This window comes from Caretta caretta, chromosome 10, assembly GCF_965140235.1.
Source record: "Caretta caretta isolate rCarCar2 chromosome 10, rCarCar1.hap1, whole genome shotgun sequence".
Taxonomy (NCBI): Eukaryota; Metazoa; Chordata; order Testudines; family Cheloniidae; genus Caretta; species Caretta caretta.
Window position 1 is genome coordinate 2,685,863 of NC_134215.1, and position 18,925 is coordinate 2,704,787.

General features: G+C 48.2%; 1 protein-coding gene across 2 annotated transcripts in view; it reads right to left on the reverse strand.

The window, feature by feature from the left end:
* The window catches only part of CACNG3 (calcium voltage-gated channel auxiliary subunit gamma 3), a 60,980-nt gene extending 43,928 nt beyond the window's left edge, over positions 1-17,052 (reverse strand). The window contains exon 1 of one of the 2 annotated variants that reach the window (XM_075133363.1): positions 16,625-17,052. In XM_075133363.1, coding sequence (XP_074989464.1) covers positions 16,625-16,835 — 211 coding nt within the window. In that variant the 5' untranslated portion in view covers positions 16,836-17,052. The remainder of the gene's footprint in view (positions 1-16,624) is intronic. The other variant, XM_048867387.2, reaches the window with a different exon arrangement.
* Positions 17,053-18,925: the final 1,873 nt, after the last annotated feature.

Here is an 18,925-nt window from a genome sequence, read left to right on the forward strand (position 1 = left end):
CCATTCGCACTGTAACAAGAGTGATCAGGTAAGGTGAGCTATTACCAGCAGGAGAGAATGAAAACCTTTTGTAGTGATAATCAAGATGGGCCATTTCCAGCAGTTGACAAGAACATGTGAGGTACAGTGGGGGAGGGGGGGAATAAACCTGGGGAAATTGTTTTACTTGGTGTAATGACCCATCCACTCCCAGTCTCTATTCAAGCCTAATTTAATGGTGTCCAGTTTGCAAATGAATTCCAATTCAGCAGTCTAAGAAGAGACCTGCTAAAAGTTGTTGCCAAGTTGAATCTGGTCTTTAATGAAAGGTTTGATCAACTGTATGCAAAACCTTAGGAACACTTTAGTTCTTGCATAAGATGGGGAACGGCTTTAAACACAACATGGTGATTGGCACCTTTGCAATACTTGAGATACACAGATAGACTCATGTGCTTAGTCACTACAGAGGTGCCCAGACACCAGGGTGATGGACATTACATAGGTACTACTAGGTTTCAGAGAAGCAGCTGGGTTAGTCTGTATCCGCAAAAAGAAAAGGAGTACTTATGGCACCTTAGAAACTAACAAATTTATTTGAGCATAAGCTTTTGTGAGCTACAGCTCACTTCATCGGATGCATGCAATGGATTCACCTTGCCCATGTGCCTTCTGATTGGGGAGTGTTTTACACCCACCTGGCACAGGAGTACATGGGGCAGGGCAATAGAGAATCAGCCCATAGCACTGAAGGGTTCACATGGCATTGATTTAGTGTGTAAATCACCCACCTGCCAACCTATGTACCCATAGAGAGCCAAAGGTGAGGAAGCTGGGTAGCCCACCAAGAGCATGAAAAGAGGGAAGGTACTGGGGAACTCCATTTTGACCCAAGTCATAACAAGGGCAAAACAGGTCTATCAGCCTCGGAGTTTCACATGAATCCTAGTTAACTGACTGGGGGACTGGTCAACACTGGGAAGATTGTAGCAATTGCCAGTCATGTCCCGGCAAGAGATGCTTGTAAAGAAACAGAGACAAATGGATGATCAATGCAGTAACATCCACCAGTAGCCATAACAGACCGAATAAATACCATAGCGACCTTTCTAAGACAGGAATGGGGACAGCCAGAGCGTGGTGATGCCTTTATCCCAGGCATAGATGATGAATTATTCATGGAGGATTAGAAGCAGCACAGTCAGGGCAATAGTTTTTAAGAGGTCAAAAGTGACAAATATGTAAATAACGGCAGCTACTTATTAGTAACCACTCTGGATATTCAGGGGTTTTTTTTCCCATTGCAATTCAAGTCACAAATACCTGGTAAAAATACAATCACATGCCAATCACCAATTCACCAGAGAAACATAAAATAGGAGTGTTTGAGAGCCACAGACACATAACCCTCAAATGCGACCTATTGTTATCCTGTTGCCAACAGCAAAAGAGGATGACATTACCCCTGTTGTGTGGCATTCCCAGGGACTTTGAATTTATTTTTCCCCCCATTTTGCTCTTCTCCTCTGCTCACAGGTCTGCAACAACATGACATTTTCTGCTCTCATCCTAGTCTTTTGCACTAAATAAGAACAACTTGGCAACGTTCCCCCTCCCCCCCGAGAAAACGGGGACATTAGGTTAAGTAATATGGCTGCTGTACATGGAGTAGCACATCCAAGAAGAGGAGATATCTCCTCTAATTTGATGACCTTTTGGTGTATTTCATCAGTTGAGCACCTATAGATAACTATCGAGAGGTGATCTTTATGCTGAAGGTACCTAATTACGTGCTCAGAACTCAACATGCACCCAATCTGCTGAGCTCTTTTTAAAAAAACTGGCCTAGCAGACTAAAGCCATTGCTATATGATGCAGATTCTCTATGCTGGGCTTCTTCTGCCTGACATACCATGCTGAGTATCTTTTATCCCTAGTTTCCTCCAACTTTTCTCTTTACGATGGTTCTTTTTCTTCGAGAATAAAACAAGTGTAAAATATTCTTGTCCGGTAAGATGGATCTGGCCTTACATTGTACTTACCTGTATGGGGTTTTCTTATTTCGTTGTAATTGCTATGGGTGTTTTTTTTTCCTCCGTACAATAAAAACATTTACTTAATAAAATTGAGTAGCAATGGCGGATGTAAGGATGGTTAGAGATGACCATCCCTGGCAGACCCAAACAGTAGCATTCTTAATTTTGGATTTGATGCCTAAATACCAAGGTGGAGGGGAGATCAGAAATAGATAGAACCTGAGAATATTGTCATAAAAATGTTACCTTTGCAGGAATCATAATCTATTTGCCTGTCCTTTACTATTAGGTTTACAAAAAATGCCTAGATTTTCAAGCCTGTCAAATGCAGTTACTCAGCCTGGATGAGGTGGGTGAATTTTGCAAGGCAGAGATAGAGACAAACAAGATAAAGGAATCATGCTACCTGTTGCAAAATGGAACAATATGCCGTACACATGAACTCATTGGATCATTCCTTCTTTGGAAGTGCTAACCATGGAATAGTTACAGGCTAGGTGCCTCCGAGGATGGAAATTGGTTGGGGTACAGACATGAAGTAGCCAACACACCACAAACTGGAAAAGTTCAAATAGAAGAACTGACAGTTGCAGTTCACCTGTCTGAAGCTTTAAAATTCTGGTACTGTTCCTTGTCCCTGGGACTGAAATTAAAATAGAACAATGGCAAATTAGTCTCACTTATCAGGCTGTCTGCAGTGAAACATGGTGAGAAAGTGAAATCCACTCACAGGGCAGCGATTGAAACAAGAGCAGAAAGTGGTTTAACTTCACTCTGCCCTTGCTAGAGATAGAATGACTCGGTCAGTCTCAGAGGCAGCGCTGTAAGTTACTCACAGGGCAAGACACATAACCCGGAACAGCAGCTGCAGGTATTTATTCTGACTGTGCTTAACTGTAGCATCTGTGAGTCTCACAGTAAATTATAAACAAATACATACAAAATATCAAGCTGACCTTACAGATGACTTGATTAAAATAGGGCTCATGATCTGCTCTCACAAAAGGCACATACTTTAACAAACTACCCTTGAGGTATGGTAAGTAAAAACGTGAGCTCTATAAAGTGCATCGGAGTTGGCCTCTGGTGGAGAACTTGGAAACGTCAGCTCCCCAGGCAGAGATGCTCAAGTGAGAGGTGCCTTGCCTGTGATCCCGCAGAGGACAACCCCAGCAATCAACAACATGAGTGACTGGGCAGGATGCAGAACAGAATGGAGCACAGGGGGAAAGTGATTTCCAAAAGTAACCAGATCCGAGAGCATTCAAGGCTTCACAGGGGACAACCAAGAGCTCAAACTGCACCAGAAGAGGAGGAGACACTGAAGGGAAATGAACGTGGCAGAGGAGTATATAAGCCAATAAACGAGGCTCCAGCACCATTCATATTGTGCTGTTATTTGACAAGACAGGTGTAGATCTAACACCCCACAACATGAACATTGTTTTTCTTGCCTTTTGTGGTTTGGAGTTCTAGATCCCTGGGGTTCATATTGCACGCCGTAGCATGGTATCCAGGCACAGATGCAGAGCTGATTCTGGGCTCTCTAAGGAGGGCTAAAAACAAATAATTGTTGGCAAGAGTGGTTTCCATGGACAGAGAGGCCCCTGTTTTTATAACTGCATGTATGTGCATAATGTCTGTGCACAAGGACTGTACTTTGATTTACAGTCTCAGCAACCACACACACAAATTTTCCTTTTTTGCACCATTATGGAAATCTCTGTCTTAGTGTCAATATGGATTTCTGTTTCTGCTCTGGGGGATAAGGTCTGATTTTTCTGGGCCTCATTTTGCAGAAATCAATCCTTTCTTTTTTTTTTTTTTTTGTCATCACAGAATACATGGTAATTTGAGTACAAAAATGGATTTTGTTCTGAAATCTTTTTGATGTGTGTTGGGTGGGCCAAGGTTAATTTCACTTCAGACAATTATTCCTTTATATTCATTTCATACATTTGTCAAGCAAGGTCACCATCCAGTCAATTGTAGCCAATATTCAATATTTTCCCCTCAGAAATCTCAAAATAGATGTGCATGTCAAGTGAGGTTTATGTTTGCTTTGGGTAATGGCATCAAGAGGTTAACACTTTCAAACGGGCTACTTTGTATTTTCCTAGGATATAAATATTCATCAGGACACGGAATGTGCTTTAAAATAAAGCACAGCCCTACCTGCAGATTATATTTCTAAAATATTAAATTTAAAATGTTTGAGCTGATCGACCTAAGCATGGAGCTTAGAAGGTAAGACTGTAAAGACTCATATGTGAATCATCAGGGCTAGTCCCACCAATCAATGAAGTTAACACTTTTTTGTTATATAATCAATTTTAAATGCTATAATGAGGAATGCAATAGTGTATAATATAATAAGGAATGCAAACTCTGAAATGTCTTCTGTTTATTGAATTTTTGTGGAGCTCTGTCAATATACATGAGCAAAGAAAGTAGACACCAGTAACCAAACAGACACGGTCACTCTTTATCACAGCAGGTGTCTCCTTAATCAAAGGAATCTCTCTAGATGCCTGCTGATACCTTACTTTCTCCCTGAAGTCTGGGTTCACATTGAGCCATGGTTCATTATAGTCTGAGCTTTAGGATTTCACAAAAGGAATGGCAAAATAGATGGATTCAATTTGTACATTTAACCCTAGAGAAGAGAAAAGAAAAGATACAGATAACTTTAGGAAGAAATGTGAAGCCATAAACCACAGTGAGTTCTCTGAAGATTGCTTTTGAAAAAAACATCTTCAACTATTTCCTAAATATCAATGACTAAACTAAATTGTAGCAAGATAAAACTTCAATAAATAAGTCCAAGAAATCATGTCAAAGATTGTAAAAGGCTATATCACAATTCTAGCCTTTCTCCAAGGACACAGAAGGAGTCAGTTCCTGGAGAGCTGGGGACAGGATTCAGAACTCCTGGCTGCTGGACCTGTGCTTTAACCACTAGATAACACTCCTTCTCCTTGTACACTTGTACTATGTACTATGTACTGGATATATTAGATGGCTCTGAAAGTGCCTTTCAGATAGATTGGGTAATTGTATATCTGAAGACCCAGGGAGATGAGGAGAAGAGGCTGAGTTTTCATTCCATTTCCCTCTTCACTTTCCCGTGTGCCAAGGCTGGGGTTGTCAAAGCAGCCTACGGGAGTTGGATTTGGGTGCTTTACCTCCTTAGGCATCTACATGCTATTTGTGCTGATAAGAGTTAATAACAACAAAGGCCACAGCAGAGCCATTCTATGAATCAGCCAGGGAGAGAACGTAAGAGCGGCCAGACTGGGTCAGACCAAAGGTCCATCCAGCTCAGCATCCTGTCCTCCGACAGTGGCCAGTGCCAGGTGCCCCAGAGGGAATGAACAGAACAGGGAATCATCCAATGATCCCTCCCGTCGCCCATTCACAGCTTCTGGCAAACAGAGGCTAGGGGACACCATCCCTGCCCATCCTGGCTAATAGCCATTGATGGACCTATCCTCCATGAACTTAGTTAGTTCTTTTTTGAACCCTGTTATAGTCTTGGCCTTCACAACATCCTCTGGCAAGGAGTTCCACAGGTTGACTGTGCGTTGTGTGAAAAAATACTTCCTTGTGTTTGTTTTAAATCTGCTGCCTAGTAATTTCATTTGGTGACCCCGAGTTCTTGTGTTATAAGAAGGAGTAAATAACACTTCCTTATTTACTTTCTCCACACGTGTCATGATTTTATAGACCTCTATCATCTCCTCCCTTAGTTGTCTCTTTGCAAGCTGAAAAGTCCCAGTCTTATCAATGTCTCCTCAAATGGAGGCAGTTCCATACCCCTAATCATTTTTGTTGACCTTTTCTGAACCTTTTCCAATATATCTTTTTTTTAGATGGGGCGACCACATCTGCATGCAGTATTCAAGGTGTTGGAATACCATGGATTTATATAGAGGCAACATGATACTTTCTGTCTTATTATAATGAGGGGGTCATTTACAAGGTGAACCATGCACTTTGACACCCTTCTCTATAGAAGAGCCCTCCTGTGGTTGCTGCAGAGTGGTGCTAACTATTTATACATTTAAAAAAAAAACCTTGTATTAACTTGATAAATGAGGTTAATGTCAATTTATTGGAGTGTACATTATGTGCATTTAAAATCCATGGGAAAATCCATGTGAGCAGTAATTAGTATGATATAGGAGACACTTAGCAAAGTTTAACATCCTGGCCATTTCATCGAAGCTCCTGTCAAGATACCCAGAGCAATCACAGCACATTGTGGACACATTGGGACACAAATGCCATTTTTGAGTTATAGTACTTTAAAAATAAAAAAATAATTAAATAAAAAGGGCCTAGCTTTCAAAAGTGGTGATTTTGGGTGTCCAACACGGGACTCTTGGAAGGAGCCGGATTTTTGGTAGGTGCTGAGAGCTCCTGCCCTTTAAAAATCAGGCCCCTTTAAAGTATCTCAGATTGGGCTTCCAAAAAGCACTAGTCACTTTTGAAAATGTACATCTAGGTATTTTTGAAGTAAAATCACAATATGTTCTGCACTGATCAGTCTCTATTTTAAATGCATTAAGTAGGTGTTGCATAGCAAGCCTGGGACCAGAGCTGGTTTGCATGAGCAAAAATAGGAATTTAAAACAACCAGCCCCACAACACTACAACTGTGAAAATGCCCCAACACTGGCAATGCAAAACTAACAGCCTCTATTATCCACTCCTACCTGAGTAAAAGGAGGCTTCTATCATACATTATTAGAATCAAAGAATCATAGGGTTAGAAGGGACCACCAGGGTCATCTGGTCTAGCCCCCTGCCAAGATGCAGGATTTGTTGGATCTAAACCCTCCCAGACAGATGCAGTCCAGCCTCCTTTGGAAAACCTCCGGTTAAGGAGCTTCCATGGCCTCCCCAGGCGTCTGCTCCACTGGTCGACGGTTCTTACAGTTAGGGAGTTTTTCCTGAGATTTAATCTAACTCGGCTGTGCTGTAGTTTGAACCCACTGCCTCTTGTCCTGCCCGCCGTGGCAAGAGAGAACAACTTTTCTCCATCCTTTTTATGGCAGCCTTTCAAGTATCAGAAGACTGCTATCATATCCCCTCTTAATCTCCTCTTTTCAAACTGAACATACCCAGTTCCTTCCGCCTTTGCTCATACGGCTGCATTCCATCCCTTTGATCATCTTTGTTGCTCACCCCTGGATCCTTTCCAGTTTCTCTACATCCTTTCTATACATTGGTGACCCAACGTGGACACAGTCCTCCAGCGGAGGCCTGACCAGTGCCGAGTAGAGCAGTAGTCTCACCACCCAGGATTCGCATGCTATGTCTCTGTTAATGCAACCTAAAAATTTATTTGCTTTTTTTTGCAATAGCATCGCATTGCTGACTCATGTTGAGGCTGTGATCCACCACAACTCCCAGAACCTTCTCAGCAGCGCTGTTGCCAAGCCAGTTATCCCCCATTCTGTATTTGTGCATTTGGGTTTTCTTCCCTAAGTGCAGCACCTTACCTTTGTCTTTGTTGAATTTCATTTTGTTGTCTATAACCCAGTTCTCCAATGTATCAAGATCCCTCTGAATTTTAGCTCTAGCACCCAAAGTGTTGGCAACCCCCTTCGCCCCCAGCTGTGTGTCATCTGCCAACTTGATCAGTCTGCTTTCTATACCTACATCCAGGTCATTAATAAATATGCTCAACAACACTGGCTCCAGAACAGATCCCCCTGGAACCCCACTTGAGACCTGCCTCCAATCTGACAGCATTCCATTAATAGCTACTCTTTGTTTGCAGTTGTTTAACCAATATGTCTCCACATATTTTATTAATTAATAATACAGAAGCTTGGAGATGCCTTTAACAAGATCAGGGCTCTATTAACCTAGGTCCTGCACATATACACAGCAAGAGACAGTCCCTGTCCTGAGGAGCTTGCAATCTAAACAGAGGAGAAAGGGAAACAGGCACAGAGAGATAAAGCAACTTTCCCAAGGTCACAGGTAGAGCAGGAATAGAAGCCAGGTCTCCTGACTCCAAGCCCAGTGCTCTGTGCACTAGATAATGCTGCCTTCCTGTATGCACACAGCATATATAGAAATGTGGGGGTAAAATTCAAGCCGGTTACTTGTGCCTTGGTAAGTATCCGTTGTTTTACGCCCAGGGCAGGAGAGAAGGGCTGAGGTTCATCCAGGAGGTGACTCTGTTTCAAATCAGTGGAGTTCCAAGAGTAGCAAGTTTAGTTCAAGGTGTTTGATGGACTTCGGAGTTAAATCATCCTCAGGCGGGAGCTGGGGCATCACCTACTCAAGACAGCTTTAGAACAAACACTCCCCTTTGTAATTTACAAGTGTTTGATCCACATGCTGAAGTGATTGGTTCCCCTGTGCCAATACAAAATGCTCTGTGTCCACAGAGAGTGCGGGGTGATCCCACCTACATCTGAGCTCAGTGGGTTACTCTCTGCCAGTTGTCTGTATATTCCCTAGACTAACAATAACATTTGGCATGTCTAGACCACATTCCAACCACGGATTCAAAAGCATTTGACAAATATGGATTAACACACATAGCCCTGCTGAGAGGCAGGTGTCATTATCCCATTTTACAGATGGTAAAACTCAGACACAGAAGTGCAACGATTTGCACCAGGTTATACAACTGCAGAGTCAGGGATCGTAACTCCTATTGCCATGTTCTCACCATTCAACCACACTCATCTGAATCTCTGTATTCTAACCACCGGGAAGTTAGCATATTATCCCCCGTGGGACAGTCTATTCACAGCAGTAAAGCCTGGAGGATCCCTTTCTCCTGTAATAATCCTCAAGGTCTTCTCCCTTTAAAACCAATGCTACATCCCACAGCCATCGGCCTCAACTCGGGATTTTTCAGCCTTTGTTAGCCATCCCTAATTGCGTACAGCCGTAATGGAAGCAGCGACCGTACATGGAAAAATTCCACATAAGCCTCATTCACATGCAGACTTCCACCGCTATTAAAGAGTCACAGCTCTGGAGACGCCAGACGACACACCGCTCCTATGCGGTTATACAATGCCCAACTCTGAGCTGGTTCACAGCACACATTTCACTTTCACCCATCACAGTGACTGCTCTGTTACTCCTCCCGCGCCACTCGCAGGCAATGTGGAAGCTGTCACTTTGTACAGCCCTGAATACAGGTACTCGAGCCATATAAACACATTGTCATTCTAACAGAGACAACTGCAGGCCTTCTATCCAAACCAAAGAAAACAACCCCCTCCCCAAGACAGTTTCTCAAAGATTAGTTCTCAGGAGCTGGTTAAAGCAATCTGTGCCTCAGGGTAAATACTGGCTACATGGAGGTTCAAAGCAAACTGGGTATTTGAGCACAGGCGTGTTTGAAAGGTCAGGGGTCTGGCAGGCAGTTTGTGACCTGGCTCCCTTCAGAAGCATGGTCTATGGCTCTTGCTCTTTGACCTCATTCCAAAATCAGAACTTCCAGGAATTCCACTTTCCCGCTTCCACTGAGACTTTTACTTGTGTATTGGAGGCCATGGTCTAGAGTCTTTAGTCCAGCCGTGCTGTACCTGGTGCAGGACCACAGGGGGTGGGACTGGGACAAAGTTGGCTCTAAACCACCTGTCACAGGGGGACACTCACATCTTGTGAGTGCCTCCTATGGGCTGGCAGTGGTACTGCAATTTTTCTTTTTTGCTCTTGATGCCCCGTCAGCTGCCGACCTGGCCAGGCAGGTCTTCAATGGCTCAGCCCTCTGGCCAAGTCACACAGAGTCAATATGCATAAATGAACATCTTCGGGGTAACAAAGGTCCAGCTAGGACTATCACTGTACCCTTGTTAGCGTCTTCAGCCCTGTCTCTGGGCTCAGTCCCTCCTGGGCTAACTTTAAAGTCCTTTCATGCCCTGTTATAGAGCAGCGCCCCCAGGGGTTTCTGCCTGGAGACCCTTTGTCTTCACTGGTTCTCACTGCCCCAGATCTCCAACCAGGTCATCTCTCAAGTTTAGTCCCCTTCTGAGGAGTAACTAAGAGTTCACCAGACAGTCTGTCTGCCCTTACCAGGGTCATGAGCCCTTTAAATTCCAGCCCTTTGCTTGGGCTTCTAAACGAGCTTAGGCCTCTTCCCCAGTGGCTGGTGGGGGGACCCAGGTCCACCCACTACTCTGGGTCCCAAACCAGGGACCCTATGAACAGCAGTCATGTACTACTCCCTTTAACTCCTTCAGTTAGCTGCTGCTGTTCTCCCTGGGCTTCTTCCCACTGGGTCTCTTCCCGGCCACCTCAGCCTGTAGGGTTACAGTTCTCAGGTGCACGTTCTACTTGCAGAAAGCGGAATGCAGCCAGAACTCAACTTCTGGTTCTCTCTGAGGCTCCTGTGGCCATAGCATCCATCCTTTCCCTCTGGCCCCAGCAAGGAACTGACCTGCTCAGGCCCTGCCGCTCTTTTTAGCCAAGCCTGCTGTGCTGTGATTGGCTACTTCCCTGCAGCCTTTCTAGGCAGGCCTGAAAGATCCAGCTCTGCTGTTGCTTTCCTGGGGTGGGGTGTGGTAGGAACCAGAAGCCTCCAGCAAGGGGCCTCAAAGGACCTGATACACCTTGTCACACCACCTTTATACTCCCCCCAAACCTAGGGCTTGATGGGGACTGGTTGATCCCCATTGTATGTAAGTGCACTAGGAATACAGTCACATGACCGGACCGTTAAAGTGACTGGATACATCCTAGTCAGGAACAACAGAGTGGGCCGCAGTGACACTACATCAAAGATACCTTTGCCAGTGGTCGAGTTATTGACAACCCAGAAGAACAGGAACTGGAATACTTATGGATCAGTGTTCCAAGTGATAAATCATAGGACAGGGTTCTGATGGGGTTCTATTACAGACACCAAACCAGGTGAAGGAACAGCATAAGCAGCTCTTTAAACATCTATCTATAACGTATGGAAAGAACAATTGTGTTATCATGGGGGTTTTCAATTTGGGGGACACGTGCTACAGGTCTCATGCTGCCTTGTAGCTTCTAAACATTATAAATAACTGTCTAACACAAAAAGCCTCGCAACCAACTCAGGGTAATTCTATATTAGACCTGACTCTAATGGATAAAGATGAATTGATCACAGAACTAAAAACTGATGCTTACTTAGGTACAAGTGATCACAACCTAATTTCATTTGCTATCTGCAAATAGAACACAGTCCAAAGCAGAAATACGTATACTTCATGTTTAAGGGCCGACCCGTCCCCGTTTGCCCCGTGTCGATGTAGACTACGAGCCCTTTGGAGCAGGTTCTGTATCGTACAATGTGTTTGTGGAGTGCCATGACAGACTGCGGGGAATTAACAGGTGGGCCTGCACTCTGATCACTCTGACACCAATTAGTTCCCCTGGAGAAAGCTGATTGGTAATTACCTTTAATCAGGCAGGTGGGCTGGATGAGCTAACGAGACAGTTAGCCCATCAGTTCAAGACTGATAAAGAGACACAGGAAGGAAGCCTCAGGGGGCAGAGAGGGGAACAGGCAGCTGAGTCTAGGCTTATGAAGGCCTCAGGGAAGGGAGGCCTCAGGTCCAGAGGAGAGGACCAGAAGCAGAAGCGATGTTGTAAATAGACTGTTGCACAGTCTAAAGCTGTTGGTGGAGGGAGCTCAAATACATCGCATGGTGCATACACAACCAGTAGAGTCTGAGCCAGTTTCTGTGGAGCAAAGAGACAGGAGCCTGCCCTGCTACAAGTGCCTCGCACAACGGAGTCTGATCTCCGCTGGGGCCTCTAGCCAGTGTGTAACAGGATATTAACAGCCAGATGGCTACCAGCCTTGCCAAAACAGCCCATGGTAGGATTCAGGGGGAAGAGCTGGGAGGCTACTGTGACAGTGAGTGGGGCTGCAGGACTTTTTTAAAAATAGTACTAGATAGTTTTACGAACATTAATGAACATATCTAATTGTGTGAGATGAACAAGGGGCACCCCACTGTAATGAAAGCACAGCGGATCACCTTCATTGGTCAGGAATGTTTTCTATCCAGCGGGGTGTCATAGAATATCAGGGTTGGAAGGGACCTCAGGAGGTCATCTAGTTCAACCCCCTGCTCAAAGCAGGACCAATCCCCAATTAAATCATCCCAGCCAGGGCTTTGTCAAGCCTGACCTTAAAAACCTCAAAGGAAGGAGATTCCACCACCTCCCTAGGTAACGCATTCCAGTGCTTCACCACCCTGCTAGGGAAAAAGTTTTTCCTAATATGCTATGGAGGCTTTTATCATCCTTGCAGCAACAGGCACTGGTTATTTCTGGGGACAGAATACTGACCTAGATGGACCAGTGCATGATCCAGAAGGGCAACCTCAGCTGATGAGCAGCCTGAGGCCCGCTCCCTAGTGCGGTGGGTATGAAACACAATTAAGTGGGGATTACGTTACTTAACCAAATAATGCCACAACAGGGTCAGCTACAGAAAGCTCATTTAGCCACCCTCACTTCAAGAAAGTGAGCAATAACTTTGGCTTTCTAGAAAGATGGTGGTGATCCTAAGGGTTACACCTGGAGAGACCTCTATTTGGGACTGGGCGTAGTGAGGCAGGTGCCTGAGAAAGATGAATGGGCACAGGACAGTGTTTAAAATGTGGATAATTCAAACAAACTGGGCCTGGTTGTCCTCTCATTCACACCTGGTTTACACTTCTGTAATAACTTGGAGTTACTCCCAATTGACACCAGCGTAAGGAAGAGAACAATTAAGAGCACTATATTTAATGTTGCTGAGTTAAATTAAATCTGATGGAAACCAAACAGCTGTTACTTTTCAGGAACCAAAGCCCAGCTCAACTATTTCCTTTTCTCCATAAAAGTTCTGTGCATTTTCCCCTTTCTATATTAACAATGAAGTCAAAGAAGAGGAAAAACAATTTATTATAAACCACTAAAGAGGATGCACAAGAACAAAATATATTTGTCAAGTTTGAGCAATAAGGTAGCTTAATAAGATAGGCACATATTCTACAAGTGATAATTAAAATTCAAACACTACAATTTAAAACAAAGGCCACGTTAGCCTGGTAGTCTGTGAACTCCTGCCTAGACTCTAGATAACAAGTCAACCATTAATTTGTATTTTCCAGTGTGGGTGTCTCTATGGGTCCTTTGCTGATTCATTCAAGATTTATCCTCTTTTGCTTATGGGCTTTCTACAGTCATGTGACATAAATTGTTCCCACACAGCTACTGTGCATGTGTAACTGACATGTATTTAAAAGGCATCAGAGAGACAGTACAAACTCAACACTCACTTTGGCCATTTGAATAATCTACCATCAACACTCAGGAAGAGAAAATCTAGCACGTAACAGTTTGCCATTTAATTTCTTTGCATAAAATACATTAAAAAGCCATGAGCATGAACTGTTCAAGACAAGTTCTGTTTCCCACGCATAGAGAGCACCTGTTAATGTTAACAGCATATTTTGCCCCTTTGAGCTCAACATTTTCATTTCCAGTTAGTGTTGATATAGGGCAAAATTCAAGTATTTCCAATCCAGGAAAAGGAATATGTATAAATTCAGGTATGATTGAGGAGATATCTCCCTTAGAAGCCAGTCAGTATTTCTTGTGCATAAAAAGTATTTCATGCACTATCTTAACAGCCATCTTATGGCATAGCAGAGGCAGGTGGGTCTCAAAGTGACTAATTCAATATATTTTGTCCAGCTGTTCTGTTAGAGAAGGAAATTCAGAGCTCTTTTATTTCAGCAAAATGTCCCCTTCTATCTAGCTGAGAATGTTGATCTGCTGCTCACCCTTTGCTGGAGGCAAATTTGTCTTTTCTAGCATCAGATCAGTTAGAGCACAAAACACGAACTAGTTTCTCAGGCAAATATTAAGGAGGCGCCGGTAGCATCTAGCGCTGTGCAGCCAGGCACCTCCAGCGATTCCACCGCGTCTGGAACTGGCAGTTTACTCATGGGCATTGGGTGGCTCAGTGGTTAACAGTGAAGGGTCCCTTTGAGCCAGTAGCTGAGCTGCAAATCAGCCAAAGTGAGTGGTGGCCAAACTGACCATTACTGCAGTAATGCCCTGATCAGAATAGAAGCCCCATGGTAGTAGATGCTGCACAAACACAATGGTAGACAGAGTCCCTGCTCAAAGAGCCTACAAGCTAAGGCCCCAGTCCTGCAAATAATACTGACGGGCAGACTGCTGGGGATTGAAACCAATGTCCAGGTGCAGCAATCCACTGTGAAGCTGTCAGTTGTAGGATTGGGGCCTCAAAAGACAAGAGGAAGGGTGGAAGACAGGAATACAACATAGGAGTGATCAGTGCAACGTCAGGCACTCTTCTCCTTAGTCATCTCACAATTTCACCGCTGACCTGTGGGAAATGAATTGTGCTATACACACTGGGGCTTCAGCTGGATGCTGTGTGGCACCTTATTGACTGTGTTATACAAGAGAGCAGGATATCAGTTCTAAAACAACCCAACCCTGTTCTCTCTCTTGGTTTGTTCCAAAGCAGCAAGTTACATCAGTGAGGGTAGCACAAAAACAGTCATTTTAAAAAAAAAAATGTAACACACAAAAATAAGAATTTCAGAAATTCCTTGTGCTTCCCTAGCACTTTTCACACACCTGGCTCTTTCCCCCTTTACCTGTCCCCATCCCCAAAAGAGTGTCTTTACCCCAGATTAATTTATATACAATTAAGGCCTGATGCATAGCAAATGGAAATGCTCACACTGACCTCAACAAACGTTGGATCAGACTTTTAATACCATTTACACATGTGCACACACACAGAACACAAAAAGGAGGAACATTTTTGTGTACTTGTCATCAAGTATTGAGCACTTTCAGACACCAAGGAAATAGGCACCTTAGAAATATCACATCTTATTTAGCCAGGTTAGAGAGAGAGAGTTTCCCATTACAAGGTGCAAAGCAGGGAGAGGAACGGAGCTTTATGCTGTAAAAGGCCATCCGTGTCCAAGTACCTGGTTAACACATGTATCCGGTCATTACAGAACCAGCTGCTGCAATTTATTTCAACTTCCCAACCTGGCTCCTCTCTTCACTGGTTACTGCTCAGGTATTAGGGCTTGGATTCAGGCCATCTTTATACTTAATCATAATTTCCTGTTCCTAATAAAAATAGCACACAATAAAACTTTTGGTAGAAATAACTCAGAAAAGTGGCAGCTTATGTTGATACAGCAGAGTCAGGTTTGGAGCTTGTAGCCAATGGAGAATACAGGGAAGAGCACTGCTCCGGCTGCTGGCAAGGAGGTCATGGAGTGATGTAGAAGTACACTACAGAGTGAAGTTCTGACAGACATTTATGGACTTGGGAAACTGGATTCCAGTGAGTGATGGGGGCACGGATGGGCAGGTGGGCATGGTAGGTGCTTCTTTCCAGATACAATATCTAATGCAGCCTTTCCTGAAGTGTGAGGTGTAGTCCCTTTCCCGGCTAACATGGTCAGGATGAAGAGGCTGTGTGACTGGTTTTTGTTTCCTGGAAAGAGGGCTCAGCATATAAAAACTGGAGACCTGCTGGTCTAATGGATGGAATCATCCAGTTGTAGTCCAGCAAAGACTGGACTAGTGGAGAGTATCTCTCCAGACCTCAGATTCATGACTTGGAACAGGGACTAGGATCTTCCTTAGCACACCACTACTTGACCTGCTTGTGTGTTATTTATCCATTCATGTTCCAATTAGAAAAAGAGCATGGGCATCAAGGGGGACCTATGGCCCACTAAAACAGCGGTTTCTCTGGCAAGGGCCAGCACAGAAAGCTGTTCAGAAAAAGGAAGAAGTGTGGTGCCCAAACTGGCATCCTGGGAAAGCTGAAACAGGCCCGGCATTAGGAGCAGCTCTTGTCAGGATGTCTTTGGAACATCAGGGCTCTCAACCACCCACCGCAACTTCCCCAGGGGACCAGACAGAAGCTGCCCATGAATTTCCTTCAAGTTTCCATTCGCCCGCTGGCTGTATTTGTATCTAGAAAGTTTTAACGCCCACCCCATATCCCAGAGCAGGGATTAGAGTAGAAAGGGGCCGCTGGCTCCTGTTGATGTAAGTAAATTAGTGACCCTTCGGAAGCAGGAGTCAGGCAGAAAAGTTTAACTTTAACCAAAGGAGAACAGGGCTGGGTTAAACAGAAACTTGATTTAGCAACGATGGGAAACCCGCTCGGCTCTTTCTTGTCCGCCTGCCTGCGGAGGGACCTATCTCCTTTCCATCCTGACAGCATCGGCCACACTCTTGCGGCCAGCCCATGCCCCAGCCCAGCGAGGCTCCAGGCCCATGCCACAGGGTGCCCGCTCCCCTGGCGTGGCTGGGGAAGGGGATCTACCCAGGCGCGCCTGTCCCTGGGTCCGAGGGGAGCGGGGGCAGCGCACACGGGACACGAGTTGGCCGGTGCCGCTGGGGAGCAAAGCCGGCGAGGGGAAGGGGAAGGGGGAGGGAAGCCCCCCCCTACCCCACCCTACCCTCCAGCCCGCCCCGGCTGCCTTCACTCGATGCCCCCCGAGCGGGGCTGAGCTGGCTGCTGAGCGGCGCCAAGCCGCAGAAGGACTCGCTCTCTGCCCCGGACCGTCCCGCTGGGGACATACCTTCCAGGCAGCACGTTCGCCACAAGCCCGAGTGGGTCATCACCTCCTCGTTCTTCCGGCTGGTCTCATTGTCGCCCGTGGCCTTGGTCCGGCACACGCCCCGCGAATACAGCCAGTAGTCCGTGCCCACCGCGATGGTCATGAGGCTGAAGGCTGCGAAGGCGCCCACGGTGGTGATCAGCATCTGGACGCCGCGGTCACACATCCTCATCGCGCTTCATGGTCCGCCGGCAGCGGGCCAGGCGACGGGGGCGCAGGGGCGAGGCTCGCCCGCCCGGCTCAGGCCAGCGCGGCCGGAGCCCGGGGCTGTCCCGTGAGGCTGAGCCGCAGCCGGGCTCCGGGCGCGCATCGCGGTGCCCCGGCCCGGCGCCCCTGGGTCGGAGCCTGGCTCGGGAGCCGCCTGGCGGTCCCCTGCCCGCGGCGCGGCGCCGCCACTGGCGCGCTCCAGGCGAAGGCGGCTGGAGAGAGGTGGAGATCGGGGCGGGGGGGGGGGGGGGGCGTGTGGCGGGGGTGGGAGGGCTGCAAGTGTGTGTGTGTGTGTGTGTGTGTGTGTCTAGAGCGAGAGAGAGCGAGAGAGAGCGAGCTCCTCTCGGGGGGTGGGAAAGGAGGCACCGCGCTGAAATGGACCCGCTCCCAGCCCCTCCGGGAGCTCGCCCCGGTCCCACCCACAGCCGGCGGGGGCAGGGAGAGGAAAACAGCAGCAGAGGAAAGGCGCAGGGCTCCCCGGGGTGCTGGAGGGCTGCCGGCGCAGGGCCCCCGCACCACGCCCCACCCCGGGGTGCTGGAGGGACCGCTCCCGACCCCCTCCCCCGAGGGACAGCCACCGGCTCCGCCTTCCCCTCAGCCCCGCGGGGATTGTGCTGGGAGCTCTGGGGAGAAAACCACGTCCCCCCGAGCCTAGGGGCTCCCCAGCCGCCTGCCCCTGCGCGGGAAGCCCTGCCCTGCCCGCCGCTCCCCGCTCCTCTGACTGCCTCCGCCAGGCTCCCGGCCCCGCCAACTGGCCATTCAAGTTTTCATGATGCAGAAGCCGGAGCCAAGTGATGCGGAGCGGATGAGCCCCGGCTGCAGGCAGCTCCCTTAAAGGGGCAGCCGGCTGGGAGGCCCGGAGCGGGGCCCGGCTGCTGCGCCCCTTCCCCAGCCCCTCGCTAGCGCCGCGAGCGGCCGCTGGGTCCAAGCCCCGGGCTGCTGGGGGGCACAGGCAGCAGGCTCCGGGCAGCACGCGCCAGGCACGAGCCCCACGTCCACACACACAACTCGCTAGTCTCACACGCGCGCACGACTCACGAGATGCCACCCACGCGTGCCTGGCTGCGGCGGCGACACGCTCTCGCTGCTGGAGCTCGTGCCTTGCTTTAGCCTGGGGCAGTGCCCCCCCCCCCCACGCGGGGCTACCCGGCGCGATGCCCCTACCCGTGCAACAGCCCCCCCGGTAAGCCGGGCTCGCCCGCCGGCCTGATCAGATGGTCACTTGGCTTCTCCATGGGACCCGCTGTCCCAAACTCAGCACGAGCCTCCCGCTAGCCGGGCCAGGCCGGTGCATGCCCCCCCACCCCAGCCCCTGCCCCTCCCTCTGCGCCCCCTGCCCCTCCCCGTCCTGCTCTGCCCACCCCCGGCCCTCTGCCCCTCCCTGTTCTGTCCCCCGCCCCTCCCCGTCCTGCTCTGTCCCCCGCCGCCCCTGCCCCTCCCTGTTCTGTCCCCCCCCCCCCTCCCCGCCAAGCCCCTGCCCGCGGAGAGTGCCGGGGAGCCGGGCAGGGCGGCCAGAACCGGGCAGCGCCCCTGTGACCCTCTGCCCCTGGACTCTGTTGAATGTGCCGGGCCTGTCCCACCCTCTGCACGCCGGCGACACGGCTGGGCCAGAGGCGGGCGAGGTGGGGCTCGGCGGGAATATTTCTGGAGCACCTCCCCCCCAACACAATAAGAAGCCAATGGAGGCCCCTTGGAGCTGCTCTGGGCCCTAAGCAATTGCTTGGTCAGCTTCTGCCTAGCGCAGGCTCTGCCCTGGACCAGGCTGGGAAGGAGGGGCCCTCCCGCTGCATGCCAGGGACATCACACCTTGAAAGGAGGCACAGCACATTTGTGTGTCTGTCTCCCAGCCTGCCCCCCCAGCCCAATCTGCCCCCCACCACCCGTTCACAGCTGCCCCTTGAACGAACACCCCCCCCCCCCCCCGCCAGCCCAGGCCCCTGCTGGACTTTGCCATGGGGAGGTGGGAATGCTGGACACCTGTGAAAGTCCTGGCCAGATGCAGGATGGCGCCCAGAATGCTGGACACTTGAGGCATGTGCCATCCCCCCCTAGATG